Raw genomic sequence first — 18,135 nt, 5'->3', positions numbered from 1 at the left:
ATACATACCAAAACATCTGCAGCTCAAACAAGACTTTTTTTCTCTCTCCCAAAAATATTTCATACAATATTATACTTTCCAAGTCTTTTTATTGCTTCAACAACCAAACGCATTATTTGAACAGATGATTTTAATAGAAGTACCATGGAAATGCAGCGCTTTTTGTTTTGTAGAAATCTGAAAACAGGAAACCATGAGCTTCTCTTGAATCCAGAATTATTTGGAGACAGCTCTGCGCTCTAATGTCTCTGCAAGTGTTCAGTTACAGTGGATGAAGTCTTTTCCTATAGCTGCATCCAAGCTATTTAGTTGTGATCAGATGATCAGGGTTGCAGGAACTGATTGGAGAGCTAGCTGGCTACAGCTGCAGTGTAGGCTGCTACCAGGGACAAGGAACCACTGTTTTACAAACATAGCATCAACATAGAAGTTATTTTGTGGGCTTCAGGATGCAGATATGGGCTGTGCTGCCAGCATTGTTCTGCTTCAAGCCTTTCGTTCAGTGGTACAGAGGAGCTGTCCCCATATCTGCACGAGAAGGCAGGAGGATTTGTCACATGAAATAGTGCTACAGGATGATGTGGATGAGATAAGCAGACCACGAACTCTAATCATAATGGTAGTGTATGCTTTAGCTTGGGATTATTTCATGCAGATGCTGTTTAATTCATTACTTTTTCCATCTTGTCATTATTATAAATATTTTGCATACAGTGATATTCTAGGTTTTCTTTGAAAACTAATACAGCCAGTTTGTTATGTAACAACACTGCATGTCAACAAGAGATCATATAATTATACATTTGCTGATTTACTCCAACAGCTGTTAGCTAGCAGTGTATGTCAATGGTTTTCTATTGAGCTATTCCGATTTTTTTGATTTATAGATTTTATGTTGCAGATCTTAATTTTGTTTAGCATAATACATTTTATCAAACTGAAATTCTAGGAATAAATGTGCTTGCTATTTGCAGTAATGTTTTACTGTTTAGGTTAGTTTGTAAGAGCTTTCTCTGAGATTGTTGTGCAAATTATACTGTTTATGGGTAAATGAAGTTTTTTATGTTGTAACATGAATGTGGATCACAAAGGGGATTATGGTAAAATATATCAATTTTTTATTGTCTAGCATTGTTAAAAATATGTTTGCAGTCTTTGTGTGTAGTATATATCAGTATAGAAGTGTACCAGGATCATGTAGTAAATGACATGATATGCATTGAAATCATTTGGGTAAATGTAAAATGAACATTTTGTGTGCACCCAATCCATAACAAAATGATGGATTTCTTTTTGCTTGTCTCTAAGCTTTGGAGAAAAAAAAGAAGATAATATTCTTGCACAGTACTGCCTTGCCATACACAGATTATGTATCAAACTGCCATTATGATGAAGCTTGCTTTTTTTCTATTGGTAGTCTGGCCAAATGGGCATCTTTGCAAAATACCTCTGGTCTTTGCCACCCACTGTGCTGTCTCAGGCCTAGAGGATATGTATTGAATGTACAAACCTGACTGCTGAGGGGAACAGCACAATTTAATACAGGATCTTGCAACCAGTGTCCATATTCAGAATAGTTTGACAAACCAGAGCCTCATGTTGCTTTAATTACTTATGAATCTTCAGATCATTCTGCACATAAATATAGAAACTGTCTCATTTTATTCATGCTATTGTATGTGATTTCCTAAAACTTTCCAAGGCCCAGTTTATTTTGTCATGTGTAATTAATATCAATGCATGTGTGCTGTTCTCATATATATATTTTTTTCCTATTGATGATAATGAGATTCATAATGCAGTGTATCACAATTGGGGTAGTTCTGTGAACTTTTGTATCTCCCATACTATGTAAAAACCGAGAAAATGTTTTTTTTTTATTTGTAACAAGTCTACTAATATTGTGCATGAGCACATTTTAAAGCAGTTTTATGTATAAAGAGGGTGAATATGCTCACTTCTTTTTTTTATTTAAACCCATCTAATTTAGCCCAATGCCTGCTAACCCCATAAGTGCCAACAAAGATTGCAGTGTTGCTGCACTCACTACACCCCCAGGGTTTATTTAGTTTTGATATGTTTCAGGTGTTACATTAACAGTGGGGGGTTTCATTTTTACACCCCAGGTCTAATTTTAAAAAAATAGAAAAATACCTGCAGTGATTAAAGGCTTGTACAATGTATCTCTTAAAAACACAATTTTTCAACATGATTTCATTATTTATTGTGTGTGTCACACACACTGCAGGTTTAAAAATACTGACCCTGCAGCATTATACACAGTGATTGCTTTATTAGTGCAGAACCTCATTTATATCTGCCACTGAATAGTAACAACAAAACAGATAAGGTGAACAGACTCAAACTTTTTTTTTTTTTATGGTTTTGTCCTTGGCCTACAAACCATTGCATATTCTGATAAAATAAATACATATTTGAATTATTTAAAAACATTTATTATTTGTGTGGATATTTTGTAATGCAGGGTTAAATTGCTGATATATACCATGCATATGTAATATAAATATTATCATGTCCCCAATGAAAAGATTTCTTCAGAAGCAAAAGTTTCTGCTAATGGAACATAAAAGGAAGCACTACTGGAACATAACATTTATTTTGTATTCTATGAATTGCAGTTTAAAGAGACATGAAACCCAATTTTTTTTCTTTTATGATTTAGATAGAGCATGCAACCTTCTAATTTACTTCTATTATAATTTATTTTCATTCTCCTGGTATCTTTTGTTGAAGAGCAGGAACGTAAGCTCAGAAGTACGTACGTCTGAAACACTATATGGTAGCAGTTTTGCAAGAATGTTATCCATATGAAGAACACTAGATGGCAGCACTATTTCCTTCCATGTAGTGCTGCAGATGCCTACATAGGTATCTCTTCAACAAAGGATAATGTAAAAAGCAATTATGATAGAATTAATTTGGAAGCACAAAATACATTTTTTGGGTTTCATTTTGCTTTAACATTTTAAAAATTAGTTTTCTTCATAAATGGAAACAATCCACAGCTGCATTCATTACTTTTGGGAATTCAGAAGAACCTGGCCACCAGGAGGAGGCAAAGACACCCCAGCCAAAATCTTTACTACCTCTCCCACTCCCCTCATCCCCCAGTCATTCTTTGCCTTTCCTCCCAGGAGGTTGGCAGAGAAGTGTCAGAAGTTTCGATAGTCTCTTATGGAGGGTAGTACTCTTTGGCATGGGACTGGAGTTTTAAGTAATCCTATCAGTTTCTAAGTGAGGGCTTGGATGAAAGTTAGAGTCCGGAGATGCAGGGAGAGTCTTTCTATGAACCCATCCCGACTCATATTAACAGCTCCACAAGCAGTCAGTGTTGACGAGTTTCGCTACCTGCTTTCTTCTCTCAAGTCCATGGCAGAGGCGAGGCTACTATCTGTCACACTTGAAAGGCTGTGTTCCTTTTCCACGGCGTAGATTCCGGTAATATCGTTTAATTTTACTTTTGTTATGATTGCATTGTAATGCAAATGTTTTCAAGAGAGGCTCTCACCTTGTGGGATTAACTATAATTCAGGGTCTCAGTGAGGCTACCTTTGGATCTTGGAATCAAGGGTTAATATCTCCTGAGGGGGGTTATTGAACGGGGGGGGTTAATCATGTTTGTTATGTGATTCGATCTGCTTATGTATAGTGTTGCTTAGGCTCATGACTTGTGGAACATAACGGCCTTTGGAAGTGACGCAGCCTTTACAGTTGAGTGCGCTTTTTCTGGACTGCACCGTGCACCTGGTGACCGGGCGTGGTCACCTTTTGGCTCTTCATTTTTGCATTCCTAACCGCGTGGTCCGCTGGTGTCTGGTTCATGGGAGGTGGTGAGTGCCCCAGCCATTGTGGGTGTCAGGTGCCGTTTACATTTTCTTATCTGGTCCATTTTTTTTTTTTTTACAATATCCCTGTTATGGAGGATTCTGATATTGTGGAGACGGACGTCCCTGCATCAGATTCTGTTTCTCGTGATGAATACGAATTGGCCCGGGTAATACATGCCCTCCAGTTATGTTCCGAATGCCGTTTTAGAGTGCTCAATTCCTTGGGATCGGGGAATCAAGGGGCCACAGAGCCGTCCGCCTGTAACATCCCTTTACCTTTAAATCCTGAATACCTCCCATTCTCCCCTCTCCCCTTAAATTCTCACTTCCTGCTCATCCAAATTACCGCAAGTACTCTGTATATCAAACTGCCTTGTCAATCTTTATGCATATTATATTAAAACATCTAGTAATACTCTGAACAATATCTACTTTGCATATCAATGTGCCTAAAGCTTCCTACTCTAAATCAATGCTACATTAACAGAGTTATTACAGCTAACTTATATTTGTGTATCAGCTATTACTTAACCGTAACCCTACAACATAAACTGAAAGTAACTTACTCTGACTTCACATTGTCAGTGAGTTGTTTCAAAGTGAAACTTTGTTTCTTTCTGTTCAGTATTACTGCTACATCTCAAGCACTTGCTCATTCACCCTAATCAATAATGAGCAGAGTTCACTTGAATCCAGTAGCTACAAACTTACATTTATTTGCTCTCTGAATTGTTCTAGCCTAAAACAAAAGGTTGATTGCTGACAACCGCCTCTGGGGGTCCATTTCCCCGAGTGGCAAGTTCCCTACCACCAACTCTTACTATGCATGCAGGTAACCCAGATTTTGCTTATCCTTCTCTGGAAGGTGGCTTGTTCCCTCTGGAGCTGATGGCATGTTTTCACTTGTCCATAATCATAGCTCTGGTGCATCTGCAACTACCAGAAGTGTGCTTACGATATTGTACGTGTTCCGTTAGCCGGGGCTCCTTAGGCATGGGATGGCCTACTCAGCAATCCGGGGAACAACTGTCCCTGAGGCTTCAGGGGGTCAACCTTCATGACCGGGGTCATCTTCTGCTCTGGCAAAGGTATGCTGTGCCTTCCGTTATAGACTGGCGTGCCTTCGTGTCCTACTGAGGCACATTTTGGCGTTGTTGGAGGATCCCATTCTTAATGGTTATGGGGATTGTAAGTCTTCACCTTCGAAAGGCTCGCAGGCTTAGGTATAAGAGAATGAAGTAATCAACTTATAGCCTTGTTTATTGAGTATCTTTTCTAGTTCTGAGCTGGAAGAACAGGATCCTGTTCCTGCGGGTGTGTATGTTCTTCTTGGGTGATAACCTACGGGTTGCCTTATCTTTTATTTTAATCCAGTTAGGATGATTTTTTTATTTTGAGCTCATATTTTTGCATTTCCTTGGGGAATGTTTTCTGGAATCCGTGCTCACAATTTTTTGATAGCTCGGTTTACTTCTCCAGAAGTTTGTTTGGTGTGAGGACATGTTAGTCCTACGTTTGTCTGCTGGTTATCCCCCATCTCTGGGGGTGACTATCTGGGCCTTGACAGTATCATCCCTTGGTTTCAGGCTGGTCCTGATTGGGTTCGGATCTGTCTGTTCTTGCGGACTGTTTCAGACAAGTGGTGTCTGTTCTGCCTGGCTGGTCTGGGTGGGGCGTCGAGTGCTTCACATTATTTTTGGTGTTGTTTGTAACAAGTGCAGCTGAGCATTTTGAGAGGACCTGAGGGTCCATGAGGCATGGGGGACTGGTTCAGTCCTTGTTAGCCTTTTTAGCTGGTCGACTGGGACTTGGTGAAGTTCCACTGTGACACACTCTGTTGTTTGGTTATTTTGTCAGGATTTTGAGTGTTTCCTTCCCCACGTGGATTGGAAGTTTGGAGGACTCAGGGCCACCTTGCCATTGGTTTCTGGCGGTCTTGCCTTTTCAGGGACTCTTTGGAATTGTCCTTTTTCTGGACCTGTTCCTTTCTTTCTTCGGGTCGGCTTTCTGGATTTTGTCCGGTCTCCTTAGCGGTTTGGCCGCCTTATGTGGGTTGCAAGGTAGTGGTTGGAGAAATAGTCATCTGATGATTATAGATTCTTTAAGGCGCGCCATGTGGCTTTTCCTACTCTAGGGAGTTTGTCGTTTCCCTATCAGGGACGTTGGTCTGTGTTGTCTTCTTACCCAAGCTTCGCTTCAGGGTTTTTTTCTAATGGGGTTGGGATGCTCTGCATTCTTTTTCCCTGGGTGTGGTTCTCTAGTTACATACTCTGAGGAGATATGGAGACTAGCCTTTGTTCTACTCACTCTTCGGGTGACTTGTCCTCGATGTTTTCCCTTGGTCTCTAGAGTCTTGGCACGTCACTATCGTGCCCTAGCTTCTTTTCGGAATGTTGGACTTCCGCAAGGGGTGTTCTCTTCCTTTTGGGTTGGGATCTATGAGTGATTCTTGTTCCCATTCTCTGGGGTAGTCCGGTTGTTCCCTGGGGTGTTGTTTATTTTAAACAATTCTGGGGCTCGGACCTTTAGTTTTTGTCTTGGTTCTTCTGGATGTCTGGAAACTTATGATCCTGTGGCTGGTTCGGGGTGATCCAGTTTTTCCAGGGACCATAGGTTATGGCCTACGGACCGGCCAGTTGAGTCTGCTAGCAGCTTGGCAAGGATTCTGGGCAATTTCAGATTTGCTCCTTATGGTTTGCCTTGTCCTTTGAACGATTTGTGCTTCCCTTCAGGGGGAGTTTTTCCTGTTTTCATTAGTGACGTCTGGATGATTTTTATTTGGCTTTTGTTTTCAACAGACTATAGCTCATGTCTGTGAGCATGTGCGCTGTTCTTTTATGTCCCTTTCCCTTTGGGGGGGTTGTTTGTCCTTCTTAAGGAGGGGGGGGGTTTCCTCTCTCTGGAGGGTTGTTGTCCTGTGTGAAGGAGGTTGGAATGGGTGTTTTTATCTTGTATGTTCTGTTTCGTCTGTGGAGATTGCAATCTCCATGCTGAGACTGTCAGTTATGCAGGGTCTTCTTAGGGATGTACTGCATCTTGCTATGTTGTTCTCCTATGGGGTTCTTTTTGGGAGGACCCATTTGAAGGAGCTCTCTGGGCTCCCGAGTTCTATTGGGGTTGGCGAGTTCTCCCCATTCCGTCCTTCCCTGGGGGTTGGTCATTGGCCTTTCTGTTCCTCTGTTTTTCAGACCTGCCTGTCACTTGGACTGGTTCGGTGTGTGGAGCAGGATCTGAGATTTGTTGTACGTCCTCAGGTCATTTGAGGTTCGGTGAGCCTCTTTAACGTTCTGTGATCTCCATGTTCAAGATGTTGAGAAGGACTGGCGGCTTTTGGATAGCCTGTGATGTGCCCACTGTTTAGTGGATGTTTTTGCAGTCTGACAATTAGGGTTTGATATCTTTTTTCAGCTGCTCTTACTTGCCTGCAAGCATTCTATTTCAGAGTCATCCTGGTATGACTGTGGTGTTGACTCAGGTGTTCGCTTATCTGGGGTTGCTGCACGTATTCGATCTCTGAATATTTCGATATTGTAACTTGAGGACTATGTCTTCAGTTGTCATTTAGGGTGCAGTTGCACTGTTTTTAGGAGCAGTTTTCTAGTCGGTTTCAGATTCCTGGTCTTAACCTTGTGGTTTTTGTAAGATTCGGGGTCTGAGTGTTGCCTGCCTTGTTTCTCAAGACCGGTTCGGGTCTCTGTGAGCTTGGTTCGGTTTTCGGGGTTCCTTATTTTATTTGGAACTTATAGTACCCTATTGGGGTCTTCGGGAATCCTTGATTTTTTATTCCACTTCTCCCTTTTGGGAAGGTTTCGGTAGTTGATCCCTTTTTTCTAGTAAGGGGTGTGTGGTTGGGAACCGACTGCTGGCCAGAGGTGTCTCCTGGAGGCGTGTTGGCTCAGTTGAGTCTATTTCTGCAATCTCTAGCAACACTTATGGACTATCTGTGGGTCCGTGTCCTTGTGGCTTTTTCTTTTTTCAAAGTTTTCTCGGCTTCGGACTAAGCAGGTTTTTGTGGGTAAGGATTTGCAGGCCTGATGCCCTCAGAATGGGCTGCCTCTTGTACCCACCCGTTTTGCATTCAGTGTCCTCTATAGCTTGGGTATTGTTTTCCTAAAATGAATGAATGCAGCTGTAGACTCTTTCTATTCATGAAGAAAAACATAAATTATGCTTACCTGATCATTTTCTTTTCTTCAGATGGAGTCCACAGCTCCCTGCCCGTGTTTTTTTTTTGTGGGGCGTCTTTTATATTTATTCTTCTGGCACTTTTTCAGCCTGATATTTCTTCTACTGTTCCTTGTTCCTCTGAAGAATGACTGGGGATGAGGGAAGTGGGAGAGGTATTTAAGCTTCTGGCTGAGGTGTCTTTGCCTCCTCCTGGTGGCCAGGTTCTGAATTCCCAAAAGTAATGAATGCAGCTGGGGACTCTTTCCATCCAAAGAAAAGAAAATTATCAGGTAAGCATAGTTTGTTTGTTTTTTCTTTAGCTGGTATAACCTTTCATCTTAAATATCTTTTTTAATATCTTTTTCTATACATTATGGGCCTTATTCATTCAATATTGACATTAAAAAATTTTAATTAAATGAAAATAGAGTTAAAAAATAATATATGTACAATGTAATGGATTATAAAATATGTATGTAGTCAATAAGAATCATTTAGATTGGATTTAGATAATTTTGGGCCTGGCACTGAACTCTCTATTGCTCTTCAGAATATGAATGGAGTTTTCAGTACTATTTTATATAGCAAATATTTGCAAAAACACTCACAGTGGCCAGACATAATGTTACTGGCTGAATGGCAATTATTCATATCCAAGTTCTACATTCATTTGCCCTGTTACATTTTACAAGCAAAGGGGGATTAATATTGAAAGGTTAAATACTATGACTATTCAACCAGTGTATTCCATGTAATCCAGCCTTTGGGGCCTATCTATCAAGCTCCGTATGGGGCTTGAGGGCCCGTGTTTCTGGCAAGCCTGCAGGCTCACCAGAAATACCAGTTATGAAGCAGCGGTCTAAAGACCGCTGCTCCATAACCCTGTCCGCCTGCTCTGATGAGGCGGACAGGAATCGCCGGAATTCAACCCGATCGGGTTGATTGACACCCCCGATTGGCCACGAGTCTGCAGGGGGCGGCTCTTGTGAGCTGCTGGTGCAATGCTGAATACGGAGAGTGTATTGCTTTCCGCATTCAGCGATGTCTGTTGGACCTGATCCGCACTGTCGGATTAGGTCCGACAAACATTTCATAAATAGGCCTCTTTGTGCGTCATTTACCTCAGCATTGATTTTATTACATATTTAACATTGCAAAATGGTAGATAAGGCTGGATTTAAGTTGAGGACAATAAAGCCATGGCAAATAAGGTGGTAGAGAGAGAAGATCTGTCTCAAAGGGGCCAATTTATTATGATGCGGGCGGACATGATCATGACATACGCTGTTGGCATTTACCATTACGCAAGCATTTCTAGTGAAATGCTTGTGCAATGCTGCCCCCTGCAGATTTGCAGCCGCTAGCATGGGGTGTCAATCATCCTGATCGTATCTGATTGGGATGATTGCTGTCTGCTGCCTCAGAGGTGGTGGACGAGTTAAGGCGCAGCGGTCCGCTGCTTCTTAACTTATGTTTCAGGGGTATATTGCAGCATCCACTGCTTATTAAATCTACCCCTAAGGGTAGACTTGATTTATCTGTATTTTTTTATTAATTAAAGGGACATGAAACCCAAAATGGTTCTTTCATTGTGCAAATTTGATAATAAAAGTCAACTAGAAAGTTTTTTTTAATTGTATGTTCTGTCTGAATCACAAAATAAAGCTTTTATGTGCAAGTGTATCTAGAAGAGTTGTTATCTAGAGAGATGCTGTTTTGAAGTCACTACTTATATTGATCGATTTGTCTTCTGTTCACTCACTTTGCATTTTGTTAATTGATGAAAAAATAAACTATTAACATTTCTATTTTTAAGTATTCTTACATTACAGATTTTTATCACATCTGCCTAAATCTTTTGCACAATACTGTGTATATATATATATATATATAATGTGTGTGCTTTTGTATGAATATATATATATATATATATATATATATATATATATATATATATATATCCTATAATATAAAAGGCCAAGTGTGTTTGTCCAAGGCTGTCATGCACAGTAGAGACAGCGCGAGGACAAACACACCTGGTCTTCAAACACTGACCTGGCATCTGGGGCCGACCGTGCATGACTGGGGCGGGGCCGGGCGTGATGCAGATGGGGCCGGATGTGGTGTGGACGGGGCTGGGTGTGCCGTGGGTGGGGCCGTGTGGGCGGGAGAGAGAGAGAGAGTTTAAAAGAGGGGGGATAGAGAGAGAGAGAAAAAGAGGGGGGATAGAGAGAGAGCAAAAGAGGGGAGGGATAGAGAGAGCAAAAGAGGGAGATACAGAGAGCAAAAGAGAGGGAGAGAGACAGCAAAAGAGAGGGGGGAGGGAGAGCAAAAGAAAGGGGAGAAAGAGAGAGAGAGCAAAATAGGGGAGATAGAGAGAACAAAAGAGAGGGAGAGGGGCAGCAAAAGAGAGGGGGAGAAAGGGGAGAGAGAGAGCAAAAGAGAGGGGAGAGAGAGCAAAAGAGAGGGGGGAGAGCACAAAAGAGGGGAGACAGAGGGGGGATAGAGAGAGAGCAAAAGAGGAGGTAGAGAGAGAGAGCAAAAGAGGGGGGATAGAGAGAGCAAAAGAGGGGGGATAGAGCAAAAAAGAGGGAGAGAGACAGCAAAAGAAAGGGGAGAGAGATAGGGAGCAAAATAGGGGAGATAGAAAGAGCAAAAAAGAGGGGGAGAAAGGGGAGAGAGAGCAAAAGAGATGGGGGAGAGCGCAAAAGAGAGGAGAGAGAAGGGGGATAGAGAGAGAGCAAAAGAGGGGGGATAGACAGAGAGCAAAAGAAGGGGGATAGAGAGAGCAAAAGAGGGGGGATAGAGAGAGCAAAAGAGAGAGGGAGGGAGAGCAAAAGAAAGGGGAGAGAGAGAGAGAGAGAGAGAAAGAGGAGAGAGAGGGAGAGAGACAGCAAAAGAAAGAGGGAGAAATGGGAGCGAGAGAGCAAAAGAGAGGGTAGAGAGAGAGCAAAAGAGAGGGGGAGAGCGCAAAAGAGAGGGGGAGAAAGAGAGGGGGAAAGAGAGGAGGGGAGAGAGAGAGCAAAAGAGAGGGGGAGAGAGAGCAAAACAGAGGGGGGAGAAAGGGGAGAGAGAGCAAAAGAGGGGGGATAGACAGAGAGCAAAAGAGGGGGGATAGAGAGAGCAAAAGAGAGAGGGAGGGAGAGCAAAAGAAAGGGGAGAGAGAGAGAGCAAAAGAGGAGAGAGAGGGAGAGAGACAGCAAAAGAAAGAGGGAGAAATGGGAGCGAGAGAGCAAAAGACAGGGTAGAGAGAGCAAAAGAGAGGGAGAGAGCGCAAAAGAGAGGGGGAGAGAGAGCACAAGAGAGGGAGGAGAGAGCAAAAGAGAGGGAGGAAAAGAGAAGGGGAGAGAGCAAAATAGAGAGAGGGGGAGAGAGCGAGCAAAAGAGAGGGAGAGAGAGAGCAAAAGAGAGGGGAGAGAGAGAAAAAGATAGGGGAAAGAGAGAGCAAAATAGAGAGAGAGGTGAGAGAAAGCAGAAGAAAAGGGGGAAGAGAGAGCAAAAAAAAGGGGGCAGAGAGAGCAAAAGAGAGGGGGATAGAGAGAGAGAGCAAGGTATGGAACCAAGTACTGCAAAAAATGGCCGTGTACACAGGCTTTAGGACTAGTATATATATATATATATATATATATATATATATATATATATATATATATATATATATATATATATATATATACAGAATATATATATATATATATATATATATATATATATATATACATAGGATATATAAATCCTCATTGCCTTTTTTCATACTCCTGTTAAAGGGACATTCCAGCCAAAATTATAATCCACGTGGATACATTTCAGTTTTAACTAGAATCATTTTTGTAATATACATGTATTAGCAAAAATGCTTCTAATAAAAGCTATAGGTGTTTCAAAAGTGTATTTAAATATGAACCGTGCACCAGCATTTTAAACACAGCACTTGCTCAGAGAACATTAGGTACTTGTAGCATCTGGTAATGACTCTCGGCTAGATTTAGAGTTCTGCGGCAAAAGGGGTGCGTTAGCTATGCGTCCTTTTTCCCCCCCGCACCTTTTAAATACCGCTGGTATTTAGAGTTCACAGAAGGGCTGCGTTAGGCTCCAAAAAGGGAGCGTAGAGCATAATTTACCGCCACTGCAACTCTCAATACCAGCGGTGCTTACGGACGCGGCCAGCTTCAAAAACGTGCTCGTGCACGATTCCCCCATAGGAAACAATGGGGCCGTTTGAGCTGAAAAAAAACCTAACACCTGCAAAAAAGCAGCGTTCAGCTCCTAACGCAGCCCCATTGTTTCCTATGGGGAAACACTTCCTAAGTCTGCACCTAACACCCTAACATGTACCCTGAGTCTAAACACCCCTAACCTTACACTTATTAACCCCTAATCTGCCGACCCCGCTATCGCTGACCCCTGTATATTATTTTTAACCCCTAATCTGCCACTCCATACACCGCCGCAACCTACGTTATCCCTATGTACCCCTAATCTGCTGCCCCTAACCCCCGCCGACCCATATATTATATTTATTACCCCCTAATCTGCCCCCCCCCCAATGTCGCCGCTACCTACCTACAATTATTAACCCCTAATCTGCCGACCGGACCTCACCGCTATTTTAATAAATGTATTAACCCCTAAAGCTAAGTCTAACCCTAACCCTAACACCCCCTAAGTTAAATATAATTTTTATCTAACAAAATAAAATAAATCTTAGTAAATAAATTATTCCTATTTAAAGCTAAATACTTACCTGTAAAATAAACCCTTATATAGCTACAATATAAATAATAGTTATATTGTAGCTATTTTAGGATTAATATTTATTTTACAGGCAACTTTGTATTTATTTTAACCAGGTACAATAGCTATTAAATAGTTAATAACTATTTAATAGCTACCTAGTTAAAATAATTACAAAAGTACCTGTAAAATAAATCCTAACCTAAATAAATCCTAACCTAAGTTACAATTAAACCTAACACTACACTATCAATAAATTAATTAAATAAAATACCTACAATTATCTACAATTAAACCTAACACTACACTATCAATAAATAAATTAATTAAATAAAATACCTACAAATAAATACAATTAAATAAACTAACTAAAGTACAAAAAATAAAAAAGAACTAAGTTACAAAAAATATTTTTTTTTTACAAACATTAGAAAAAGATTACAACAATTTTAAGCTAATTACACCTACTATAAGCCCCCTAATAAAATAACAAAGCCCCCCAAAATAAAAAAAATTCCCTACCCTTTTCTAAAATAAAAATAGAAAAGCTCTTTTACCTTACCAGCCCTTAAAAGGGCCTTTTGCGGGGCATGCCCCAAAGAATTCTGCTCTTTTGCCTGAAAAAAAACATACAATACCCCCCCAACATTACAACCCACCACCCACATACCCCTAATCTAACCCAAACCCCCCTTAAATAAACCTAACACTAAGCCCCTGAAGATCTTCCTACCTTATCTTCACCACGCCGGGTATCACCGATCGGTCCAGAAGAGCCTCCGAAGTCTTCATCCAAGCCCAAGCGGGGGCTGAAGAGATCCATCATCAGGCTGAAGAGGTTCATCATCGGGCTGAAGTCTTGATCCAAGCGGCGGCTGAAGAGGTCCATCATCGGGAAGAAGTCTTCATCCTATCCGGGCAGAAGAGGACATCCGGACCGGTAGACATCTTCATCCAAGCCGCATCTTCTATCTTCATCCATCCGGAGCGGAGCGGAGCCATCTTCTTCCAGCTGACGCAGATTCATCCTCTTCTACCAACGCCTGCTCGCCGAATGAGGGTTCCTTTAAATGACGTCATCCAAGATGGTGTCCCTCGAATTCCGATTGGCTGATAGGATTCTATCAGCCAATCGGAATTAAGGTAGGAAAATTCTGATTGGCTGATGGAATCAGCCAATAAGATTCAAGTTCAATCCGATTGGCTGATCCAATCAGCCAATCAGATTGAGCTCGCATTCTATTGGCTGATCGGAACAGCCAATAGAATGCGAGCTCAATCTGATTGGCTGATTCCATCAGCCAATCAGGATTTTCCTACCTTAATTCCGATTGGCTGATAGAATCCTATCAGCCAATCGGAATTCGAGGGACGCCATCTTGGATGATGTCATTTAAAGGAACCGTCATTCGACGAGTAGGCGTCGGTAGAAGAGGATGGATCCGCTTCGGCTGGAAGAAGATGGCTCCGCTCTGCTCCGTATGGATGAAGATAGAAGATGCGTCTTGGATGAAGATGTCTACCGGTCTGGATGTCCTCTTCTGCCCGTATAGGATGAAGACTTCTGCCCGATGATGGACCTCTTCAGACGCCGCTTGGATCAAGACTTCAGCCCGAAGATGGACCTCTTCAGCCCGATGATGGACCTCTTCAGCCCGATGATGAATCTCTTCAGCCCCCGTTTGGGCTTGGTTGAAGACTTCGGAGGCTCTTCTGGACCGATCGGTGATACCCGGCGTGGTGAAGATAAGGTAGGAAGATCTTCAGGGGCTTAGTGTTAGGTTTATTTAAGGGGGTTTGGGTTAGATTAGGGGTATGTGGGTGGTGGGTTGTAATGTTGGGGGGGTATTGTATGTTTTTTTTCAGGCAAAAGAGCAGAATTCTTTGGGGCATGCCCCGCAAAAGGCCCTTTTAAGGGCTGGTAAGGTAAAAGAGCTTTTCTATTTTTATTTTAGAATAGGGTAGGGCATTTTTTTATTTTGGGGGGCTTTGTTAATGTATTAGGGGGCTTAGAGTAGGTGTAATTAGCTTAAAATTTTTGTAATCTTTTTATAATGTTTGTAAATTATATTTTTATTTTTTGTAACTTAGTTCTTTTTTATTTTTTGTACTTTAGTTAGTGTATTTATTTGTATTTATTTGTAGGTATTTTATTTAATTTATTTATTGATAGTGTAGTGTTAGGTTTAATTGTAGATAATTGTAGGTAGTTTATTTAATTAACTTATTGATAGTGTAGTGTTAGGTTTAATTGTAACTTAGGTTAGGATTTATTTTACAGGTAATTTTGTAATTATTTTAACTAGGTAGCTATTAAATAGTTATTAACTATTTAATAGCTATTGTACCTGGTTAAAATAAATACAAAGTTGCCTGTAAAATAAATATTAATCCTAAAATAGCTACAATATAATTATTATTTATATTGTAGCTATATTAGGGTTTATTTTACAGGTAAGTATTTAGCTTTAAATAGGAATTATTTATTTAATAAGAGTTAATTTATTTTGTTAGATAAAAATTATATTTAACTTAGGGGGGTTTAGTGTTAGGGTTAGATTTAGCTTTAGGGGTTAATAAATTTATTAGAGTAGCGGTAGAGGTCCGGTCGGCAGATTAGGGGTTAATACTTGAAGTTAGGTGTCGGCGATGTTAGGGATGGCAGATTAGGGGTTAATACTATTTATTATAGGGTTATTGAGGCGGGAGTGAGGCGGATTAGGGGTTAATAACTTTATTATAGTAGCGGTGAGGTCTGGTCAGCAGATTAGGGGTTAATAAGTGTAGGTAGGTGGCGGCGACGTTGGGGCGGCAGATTAGGGGTTAATAAATATAATATACTGGTCGGCGGTGTTAGGGGCAGCAGATTAGGGGTTCATAGGGATAACGTAGGTGGCGGCGGTGTACGGAGCGGCAGATTAGGGGTTAAAAAAAATATGCAGGGGTCAGCGATAGCGGGGGCAGCAGATTAGGGGTTAATAAGTGTAAGGTTAGGGGTGTTTAGACTCGGGGTTCATGTTAGGGTGTTAGGTGCAGACTTAGGAAGTGTTTCCCCATAGGAAACAATGGGGCTGCGTTAGGAGCTGAACGCTGCTTTTTTGCAGGTGTTAGGTTTTTTTTCAGCTCAAATGGCCCCATTGTTTCCTATGGGGGAATCGTGCACGAGCACGTTTTTGAAGCTAGCCGTGTCCATAAGCACCGCTAGTATTGAGAGTTGCAGTGGCGGTAAATATGCTCTACGCTCCCTTTTTGGAGCCTAACGCAGCCCTTCTGTGAACTCTAAATACCAGCGGTATTTAAAAGGTGCGGGGGATAAAAAAACAGCGTTAGCTACGCAGGTCGTTACCGACAAAACTCTAAATCTAGCCGATAGAATTTAAGTCCTCACTCAAAAGTTCTCCTACCTAAAGTTATGTTTGCAAGTAGAGTAAAGTAGAGTATGAGGTAATAAGAAAAGAGGAGTTTAAGTTTAGCTTGTTTTCATATTTCAGTTACAACAAAATCTTTTATTGTTTAAAAAGATAGATACTCCCTTTATTACCCATTCTCCAGTTTTGTACAACCAACAATTTATATTAATACACTTTGTACCTCTGTGATTAACTTGTATGTAAGCCTCTGCAGACTGTCCCCTTATTTCAGTTCTTTTGACAGACTTGCAATTTAGCCTATCAGTGCTGACTCATTAACAACTCCACGGGATTGAGCACAACGTTAGCTACATGGCACACATGAACTAGCATTGTCTAGCTGCGGAAAACTGTCAAAATGCACTGAGATAAGAGGGGGCATTCAAGGGCTTAGAAATTAGCATATGAGCCTACCTAGGTTTCGCTTTCAACAAAGAATACAAAGCGAACAAAGAAAATTGGATGGTAAAAGTAAATTGGAAAGTTGTTTAAAATTACATGCCCTATCTGAATCATGAAAGTTTAATTTTGACTAGACTGTCCCTTTAACATACCAAGGAAAAGACAGTAATGTAATGAATTTGACTCACCAACTTCTCAGAGTATAATGCTTCAGCTTCATATTAATCCCTTTAATAATAGACAAAACTAAGTACTTTATTCTACAATATTAAAAGACATATGCAAAAGAAACATAGATGGTAAATCAAGTATGTTAATGCCAGACTTGGGTCCTTTAGCAATAGAAGTTTAACAGCCTATTTAGCCACACAAAACAAAACACATTTACATTTTTTTCAGGGAACACAAATAAGCCAACTGTAGAAATGAAGTTTTGTGTGCTGCAGATGTGGAGAATTCTATGTTATATGGAAATAAAGGGATGACCAACTGGTAGACAACGGGTAGTGGCATCTATAGAATTCACTTCTAGGAGACTCACCGTTTGTTTGTAGGTGGGGCCACATCAGGGCATGGCATGGTGTTCTGTTGGCAGGTCACAAGCAGGGCTGGGTGTGGTCAGATGTTCTGTAGGCGAGGTAGGTGGGGTTGGTGCACATCTGGGCAACATGGTGGTGGGAAAAGGAGAAATAAACACTGTTGAGGGCACATGGGGTGCCACTCATGTTTGCTGGGGGGGTGCTAGAGCTTCTCTTGGTGACTCCACTGCAATGCCACTTCCAGTGGGCCATATGTGAACCTCAGCATTTTTGACGCCCCATGAAAAACTAGAACTAAATAAGCCTGTGTTCATTTTTGTGGTCCTGGGAAAAAGTAGAACTAACAATCGGCTAGATCACAAGTTTTGTCGGTAGAGCCATGCGGTGCTAACAAGCCTTTTTTTTTTCACCGCTCACTTAAAATAACACTGGTATTACGAGTTTTCTGAATGGCTGCGTTAGCCTCAGAAAAGTGAGCATTGAGCAAAATTTTGCTCCACATCTCACCTCGATACCAGCGTTGCTTAAGTTAGCGGTAAGCTGGCTAAACGTGCTCGTGCACGATTTCCCCATAGGAAACAATGGGGCTGAGCTGGCTGAAAAAAAACCTAACACCTGCAAAAAAGCAGCGTTCAGCTTCTAACGCAGCCCCGTTGTTTCCTATGGGAAAATAAAAAATATGTCTACACCTAACACCCTAACATGAACCCCGAGTCTAAACACCCCTAATCTTACACTTATTAACCCCTAATCTGCCGCCCCTGACATTTTCGCCACCTGCATTGTACTATTAACCCCTAATCTGCTGCTCTGGACACCGCCGCCACCTACATTATACCTATGAACCCCTAATCTGCTGCCCCTAACATCGCCGACACCTACATTATATTTAATAACCCCTAATCTGCCGCCCCCAACGTCGCCGCCACCTACCTACAATTATTAACCCCTAATCGGCTGCCCCTAACATCGCCGACACCTACATTATATTTATTAACCCCTAATCTGCCACCCCCAACGTCGCCGCCGCCACCT

General features: G+C 41.4%; 1 protein-coding gene across 1 annotated transcript in view; it reads left to right on the top strand.

The window, feature by feature from the left end:
- The first annotated feature begins 250 nt into the window (after positions 1 to 250).
- Positions 251 to 18,135, top strand: part of DOCK10 (dedicator of cytokinesis 10) — a 618,846-nt gene continuing 600,961 nt past the window's right edge. Inside the window, 1 exon segment of the mRNA XM_053710021.1 lies at positions 251 to 619. Within this exon segment, the coding sequence (XP_053565996.1) occupies positions 458 to 619 (162 nt within the window). The 5' untranslated portion in view covers positions 251 to 457.

This window comes from Bombina bombina, chromosome 4, assembly GCF_027579735.1.
Source record: "Bombina bombina isolate aBomBom1 chromosome 4, aBomBom1.pri, whole genome shotgun sequence".
Lineage (NCBI taxonomy): Eukaryota > Metazoa > Chordata > Amphibia > Anura > Bombinatoridae > Bombina > Bombina bombina.
This window is presented reverse-complemented; position numbering and strand designations above follow the sequence as displayed.